At 66.3% G+C, this 7,725-nt stretch overlaps 1 protein-coding gene across 1 annotated transcript; it reads left to right on the top strand.

Annotated features, from left to right (window-relative positions):
• Window positions 1–377: 377 nt before the first annotated feature.
• PLD4 (phospholipase D family member 4) lies at window positions 378–7,175 on the top strand. The gene is made up of 11 exons (XM_090265535.1): window positions 378–493; window positions 2,259–2,339; window positions 2,613–2,788; window positions 3,475–3,658; window positions 3,821–3,941; window positions 4,356–4,483; window positions 5,000–5,200; window positions 5,805–5,944; window positions 6,052–6,217; window positions 6,293–6,389; window positions 6,669–7,175. The coding sequence occupies exons 1-11, from the start codon at window positions 467–469 to the stop codon at window positions 6,962–6,964; spliced, it is 1,617 nt and encodes a 538-aa protein (XP_090121661.1). The 5' UTR covers window positions 378–466; the 3' UTR covers window positions 6,965–7,175.
• The last annotated feature ends 550 nt before the right edge of the window (window positions 7,176–7,725 follow it).

The following is a 7,725-nucleotide window of genomic DNA, read 5'->3' as shown; positions in this document are numbered from 1 at the left end:
GGCTATCCTTTATGTTCTACTAGGAACACGGAGGTGATGGCTGAGCTCCAGCAGCCACGGTGGGGCCATGAGGCCGCTGGTCGGCCCTCGGGAGCAGCTGAGGGCTGGGGGGGCCTTCTCCCGGCCACCAGCCCCTGGCTCTGGTTAGCGTGAGATGGAAATAAACCACCTTCCTCGGGCCACGGCTCCTTGGATCCCCCTGCCTGGCATTAACCCTGCCTGGCGCACAGACCACGCCTGCAGGGCGTCCCCCTTGGGGGGCAGAGGAACGTGGGGTTTTCCCCGGGCGCTGGCAGTTTCCAGCCCCACCCTCCAACTACCCGGGAGTGTGGAGGGGGTGTTCCGGAGCAAGAGGAAGTGAGTAAAGGGGAAGCCGCAGGCTGCAGAGCGGAGGCAGGCGGGCGGGTGGGAGGCGGCCGGGGAGCCTGCCCAGAGCACCGAGGGCTGCAGTCAGGCTGGAGCCAAGATGGGTGCCAAGGCAGGACCCCCGGAGGTAAGTGCCCGCAGAGCTAGGGCCAGGGTGGGGAGCCAGGCCAGAGGCCTGGGAAGGGGCTGTGGTCCGCCTCCCCTGCCCCGAGCTTGCCCGGCCCAGAGGGTAACAGAGACGAGAGCCAGCCTGCCCACCTCCCGTTCCGCCCCAGTCTCCGCAGCAGCGCCTCAGGGTCTCCAGCTTGGACAGCAGGTCCCGCCATGCCCCGAGGGCAGGGAGTCCTGCACCCTCAGGAGACAGCTGATGCCATCGGGGTCCCACAGCTGCCCACACAGGGCTTGGGGGTCACTGCCCCCGGGAATCTCAGTTCCTCACAGTCCTGAGATACCAGTGTGAGTGGGTCATTCTCTCCCAACAGCGGCCCCGTCCAGGGACGCACAGAGTCCCCAGGGCTGCAGCTGCCCAGAGCCACCCTGGTGGCCCACTTCCCCGTCCCCAGGGACTTCCCAACAGCCAAGAGCAGGAGATGACACACTCTGGGGACTGGTGGCCTGGGTGATGCCTCGGAGGGCCCCCAGACTGGGCTGCGCCTCGACTTGGCTATCTGCCTGCAGCATGTTGGGGAGACGGGCCCTTTTCCCATATGGTGCGAGGTCAGGAGCGTTCAAAGGGCGTCACCCAACCCCCAGGACCGGATATCACATGATTACCTGTCCTGAGACTCAGTGAAGGCCTCATGCCGACCCCAAGTCCTCCCTGGGAGAGGGGCGTGGTCGACCCCCAAGCTCAACTCTGCCAGGTCGGGGGAGCACCCTGAGGCTCTGACCCACCCTGGGGAGACTTCCCAGCAGGGTGGGTGCCGGCACTTGGGGACCGAGCAGGGTCCCCCTTTCTTGCACTGATTTCCGCCCGGCAGTACTCTGGCTCAGGGCAGACACAGACCCCAGGTCCAGCTCCTGTGGCTGCCCGGCCCATGTCCCACCAGGTGTCCTGTGGGGGAATAGCCCCAGGGGGACCCCAGAGGCCAAAGCAGGGCAGGCTGCTCCTGGTCTCAGTCATAGGCTGCTGTGCAGCCCCAGGCCCCAGGCAGCATCTCGGGGTCCTGCTTCATCCCCAGCCCCCCCATAGCATTGTGGGGTCCCTGGCTTGGCCCTCACTGGGCCTCTCTGCCCACCCCAGGCAGCACCTTCCCCGAAGGACCAGGATCACGGCAGCCCGCCGGGGTGGGGAGGCCAGGGGCCCAGCGGGGAGGAGAAGCAGCTATTTATAGGCCTGGGAGTGGGGGCCAGTGAAAGCAGAACTGACTTCCACTTACTGCAGCTGTGGCTGAAACGAGGAACTGCGATTTGGATGCCCAGACACTCACCGAGAGGGAGCTCGAGAGAGGGGAGCACACAGCGGTCACCCCCACACAGACACACACAGACACACACAGACACAGACACATAGACACGTAGGCACAGACACACAGGGACACAGACACACACAGGGACACACACGGACACACACATAGACACACGGACACACACAGACACACACAGGGACACACATAGACACAGACACACATACGCAGACACAGACAGACAGACACACAGACAGACACACAGACACACTAGAGAAAGGCCTGGGGCTCCTCCAGCTTCAGCGCCCGCCCTGCTGGGCAGAGGTGCGTCAGGGGCAGCAGAGTGGAGCCGCACACCCCAGTGTGACCTTGGGCAGGAGTGGGGAGGCCCCTCGGGTTTGAGCAGGTGTCTGCAGGGTGCCCACAGAGGGGGTGACCCCAGGTACTGTGGCCAGGGCTGTGGTGATCCCAGCCTGTCCCATGCAGGTACCGGCCCCTGCGTGGCTCTGTCCCATGCTGCCCTCCAGCCCACGGAGCAGAGAGGCGAGAACCAGAGAGGCGAGGACGGTAGGACTGGGGGCAGAGGGCAGGGGTCGGCAGCCTCACAGGCCCCTGGGCAGAGCCCCCGAGGGTTGTGCAGCAGCTGCCCACCTACCTTGTGGTGGGGGGATCTGGGAGGACGGCCATGACCACGTGGCCATCTGATCCCACACACAGCGGGCTTGGGCCCTGCTCAGTGCCCTCCTCCCCTCTCCCTCGCCCGCTCAGGCCCACCCCAGCTGCAGGCCTCGTCCTCCTCGGGCACGGGGGACCCCCTCGGTGACAATTCTTCAATTGCAGGTTCTGGGCATACTGGCCACGCTGTACCTCTGCGGCATGGCCCTCACCTACCACGTGTGGCTGCAGCCCCAACTGCTCGCCTGGGGCCAGCGGCAGCCTGAGGGGCGGACCGCCCAGTCCCCAGCCTGGGAGCCCCCGGGAGGGCAGGACCGGTGGCCGCAGTGGGACTCCTGCCAGTGAGTGAGCCTGCTGGGTCTGCAGGGCGGGGCAGCAGGTCTCAGCCCGGGGCTGCTGTGCGCCCCCCTGGCCAGTTCCCCTGGAAGATGCAGGTTCCTGGAAGGGAGGCCACAGAGCCTGGGGGGACGGCGGCTGCATGGGGTGGAATGGGGGCTGGGAATAGGGTAGACTTGGGGTGCTCTTTGCAGCAAACACAAGGTGCCCCCTTGGCCCTCTGACAGAGTAGGTGGACCCAATCCCACCAGGGCCGAGGTGTGGCATCCTCAGGGCTCAGCCGTGGGAGCGCTGTCTGACCCCCCTCTCCCACCACCTGTGGAGATGGGGACTCGACACCCCTAGGCCAGGCCCTCCCGCTGGGCCAGCCCCACCCCCTGGGCCAGCCCTGGCCGCTCCCACCCCAGCGCTGCTGGCTTCAAGTCAGCAACTCAGGTCGCGCTGGGGACCTGCTCTCAGCCCCTCCCTGGCGGGCTCCCGGGTGTCACCAGCCACTGCGGGTTGCTGGGCTCAGCCCTATTCTGCCCAGGCTTTGGCGGCCCTTCCCTGTGCCCTGGCCTGGGCTCCAGACGGGACTGCGGTCGGCAGCAGCCCCTCTGGTTTGGCTCGCGTGGACAGGCGGAGCAGGCGACAGGTGGCAGGCTGGTGTCTCCTGAACTCACGCTGGGGCCCCACTGTCCCCCCACCTTAGGCTGGCCCTCGTGGAAAGCATGCCCCAGGACCTGCCCTTTGCAGCCGGCAGCCCGTCTGTGCAGCCCCTGGCCCAGGCCTGGCTGCAGCTGCTGGACATGGCCCAGGAGAGCGTCCACATCGCCTCCTACTACTGGTCCCTCACGGGCCCTGACATCGGTGTCAACGACTCCTCTTCCCTGCCGGTGTGCCCTGCCCCCCACCCCCCAACACGAGCCAGCCTACCACTGGCCTGACTCTGAGCTGCGGGGGGTCAGGGTGGCCCTGGGAAGGGATGGGTCCTGCCTAGTGGGCGGCAGCAGGGAGCCGACCTGGGGTCAACGCTCACTGCCGGCCTGGGCTCCCAGGGGGAGGCCCTTCTGCAGAAGCTGCAGCAGGTCCTGGACAGGAATGTGTCCCTGGCCGTGGCCACCAGCCACCCGACGCTGGCAAGAAACTCCACTGACCTCCAGGCCCTGGCAGCCCGAGGTGGGTGCCTGCCCCGCACCTCCTGTGCTGGGGGTGGGCATGGGCTGAGCTGCTGGTGCCAAGGACAGGGACAAGGACCGCAGGGAGGCCGGGGAACTGCCTGCGCTTGCCCAGGACACAAGGAGGCAGGAGCCTGGGGCTTCGAGTCAGCATCACAGGGCTCGCGGTTACCAGGGGTCGGGAGTGTCACTTCCATGCGTGCAGCACAGGGTGGCCTGGGGCAGGCTGAGGCCAGCTGTGGGGGCCTGTGGCCAGAGGTGCAGCCAGGCAATGCCTCCGTTTCCCCACATGTAAGACGGGGTGCAAGCAGCAAGCCAGGCAGGACTGTGGTGGGGATGAGTGAGCCAGCCCAGCTGGGAAGGGCTGAGGCTCAGCAGGGCGCCGGCTCACCCTGCTTTCCGGGGCCGCGGCCAGGTGCCCAGGTGCGCTACGTGCCCATGGGGAAGCTCACCGGGGGCGTTCTGCACTCCAAGTTCTGGGTCGTGGATGGGCAGCATGTCTACCTGGGCAGTGCCAACATGGACTGGCGGTCCCTGACACAGGTAAGTCCGGAGCCCAGACAGGGCGACCCTCTTCCCAGAGCCCATCCCCTCCCCAAACCCTGGGGGCTTTGCCTGGGGTCCCCGGCAGCCAGCCACCTAATGGAAGCCTGGGTGTTGTCACTGTCTACCACACCACCAGGCTGGGACCCGTGAGCCGGGTCCACGGGGCGCGTGCCGTGGGGCCCACTGTCAGGCAGGTGTGCCAGCACCACCTGTTGGCGTGAGGACCCACCCGAGGGCGGTGGCGGAACGGCAGCCATACTGAGCGCTTGGCGTGAAGAGACGGAGGGTCCTTTCTTTCCTCTGTGCTTTTAGGCCTTTCCTGTTGTTTTGGGGTGATAAGCACGCATTGCTTTGATCCTTGGAGACAAACAGGGCTCTCTGGGTACCCCACCCCAGAGCTCCCCAACACCCTGTCTGTCAGGAGTCCCCACAGTGATGCTGCTGTGGCCGGGCACCGGGTGGGGGCTGCACCCTGCCCGAGCCCCAGGCCCCCGCCGCTGCCCGTCCCTGCAGGTGAAGGAGTTGGGTGTGGCCATCTACAATTGCAACCGCCTGGCCCGGGACCTGGAGAAGACCTTCCAGACCTACTGGGTGCTGGGGGCGCCCGGGGCTGTGCTCCCCAAACACTGGCCTCAGAACTTCTCATCCCACATCAACCACTTCCAGCCCCTCTGGGCCCGCTTTAATGGGCTGCCCACCACAGCCTACTTCTCGGTAAGAGGGCTGGTCAGGCCTTCCCCGTGGTCACCACAGCACCTGCTGTGTCCCTGGGGAGACCGCCAGGGCCCAGCACCCTGGACCCGCCAAGGTCTGGGGGGAAGGAGCGGACCATGACCCAGGACGGGAGGTGACCGGGCGGGGGTGCCTTGGGGGTCTCCAAATGCAGTGCTAGGTGAGGGTGAGGGACGCCAGCTCAGGGCCGCGGAGGCTGGGGAAGGGCCAGGTTATCCTGCAACCTTGTTACTCTGCGGAGAAGGAAGGAAGCTGGGCAGACTGGCCATGCCCCCCAGCAGGTGCCCTCCCCTCAGGGTGCCACCCTCCAGCCATGTGGTTGGTCCGCATCAGAGGCCTGGTGTGAGGGCAGAGATGCAGCCCTAGACGTGGGGTTGCCCCGAGCCGGTGTGCAGCCTGGCCTGGCACGGAGCTGTCCTCCTCAGGGTAGCCAGGGCCAGCCCCCCTCCCACCCCTCCAGGCAGCGCCTCGGTCTCCCTCCTGGATCCCAAATACCGGAGGGTGGGCGTAGGAGGGCCCCCACGTCCGGGGAGGGGAGGCTCAGAGCAGAGGCTCGTGCCCTCAGGGTGCCGCTCTGCCCACCCAGGCCTCGCCGCCCAAGCTCTGCCCCCACGGCCGCACCCGGGACCTGGACGCGCTGCTGGCGGTGATGCGGGGGGCCCAGAAGTTCATCTACGTCTCCGTGATGGACTATTTTCCCACCACGCGCTTCACCCATCCTGCCAGGTGGGGCCGGGCGGGAGCTGGTGGCCCTGGGGCGTTCTCCTTCCCGCCATGACCTTGCAGGCGGGGACCCCAGCTGACCCGGGGACCTTGACCCGCCACACCCCCAGGTACTGGCCAGTGCTGGATGACGCACTGCGGGAGGCGGCCTTCAACAGGGGTGTGCACGTGCGTCTGCTGGTCAGCTGCTGGCTCAACACGGACCCCAGCATGTTCCCCTCCTTGCGGTCCCTGCAGGCCTTCAGCAACCCCAGGGCCGGCATCTCCGTGGATGTGGTTAGTACCTCTCCCGGGCCGGGCTGGGAGAAGCCACCCTCTCCTCCGTGACACACTCCCTCTCTGTCCCCAAAGAAAGTCTTCATCGTACCTGTGGGGAATCACTCCAACATCCCGTTCGGGAGGGTGAACCACAGCAAGTTCATGGTCACAGAGAAAGCAGCCTACGTCGGTGAGTGGTGGTGACGGGGGTGCCCAGACCGGTGTGGGCCACGCAACATAGGGGCCCTGGAGTGCTTGAGCGGCACCAAGCGAGTGGCATGGGGCACAGAGGCCACGCAAACCCAGAGGAGGGGGACAAGGCCTGGGCCGTGGCCTGCCCAGGTGCCAACGGGGGCGTGGGCCTTGATGGGGCCTCGGCGCAGTTCTGAGGACCACGTGATCGATCCAGCTGTGCCCTGTGCCCACAGGACCGGGTCACGCACCCAGTATCTCTTTCCTGCCCTCTCAGGCACCTCCAACTGGTCGGAAGATTACTTCAGCAGCACCTCGGGTGTGGGCCTGGTGATCAGCCAGAAGGCCGACGCGCCCCAGCCAGGGGTGGGCACAGTGCAGGAGCAGCTGCAGCAGCTTTTTGAGCGAGACTGGAGCTCCCGCTACGCCGTGGGCCTGGACGGACAAGCCCAGGGCCAGGACTGTGTGTGGCAGGGCCGAGGTCCCGCCTCTCCTGGCTCCCAGCCTTCACAGCTCTTCATGGACTCTGCCCCCCACCAGGCTTCCCTGTCTGTCCCCCAGTCTGGGCTCTGAGCAGCTCCTTCTACACAAACCATGGTCAGGGTCAAGACTGCCCAACGCTCAGTGCAGTGGTGTGAACTGTCTGCTGTCCTGCTCTCCAACTACAGCCCTGTAACAGCCCCGCCACACACACACACACACACCTCCAGGGAGCCCTCCAGGATGCCTTTCCATGATTCCCACTGCACTGCAATCCTGGCCCACACGTGGGGCCTTTGGAGTACATGTGTCTCCCTGTCTCTCTGTCTGCGTCTTGCCCGGGGCTGGAGTTCAAACCCCTGACTCTGCAAGGAGCCCATGTCCCCATGGCAGCCAGGCAAGGCAGGTGCATATCTGTCATGGGAGCCCCTGTCTCTCATCAGTGCCCAGCCCCAGTACATAGGAGCCCGGGAGGACTCACACCTGCCAGAGCCATTGGGTGGCAGGGAGAGCAGGAGCAGAGGGACTGGCCCTCATGACCACTGGTGTGTGCTGGGCAGTTGCTGGTGTAGCAGAGTGAGAGCCAGGACTGTGGGGCAGGCCGGAGGGGAGAGGTGGCCCAGCACTGGGAGTAGAGTGGAGAGGACCTGGGACGGAGCTGGGGGACGGCAATGCCGAGCCAGGATGGTGCTTGGATGCAGCCCACTGGGGCTCACCCTACCCCGTGAACCCCTGGGCACCCGTCCTGCAGAGCTGACTCTGAGATCTGTCCCGGCGCTTCAGCAGGAACGCTGGGTCAGACACTGTCCCACGGGCTGGCTTCTGACTCGGCCTGAGAGCCCGGCTGGCCCGCT

The sequence above is a fragment of the Furipterus horrens genome, unplaced genomic scaffold (assembly GCF_987537825.1).
Source record: "Furipterus horrens unplaced genomic scaffold, mFurHor1.1.pri manual_scaffold_21, whole genome shotgun sequence".
In the NCBI taxonomy this organism is placed as follows: Eukaryota; Metazoa; Chordata; class Mammalia; order Chiroptera; family Furipteridae; genus Furipterus; species Furipterus horrens.
Note: the sequence above shows the minus strand (reverse complement) of the source record. Positions and strands in the feature narration are given on the sequence as shown.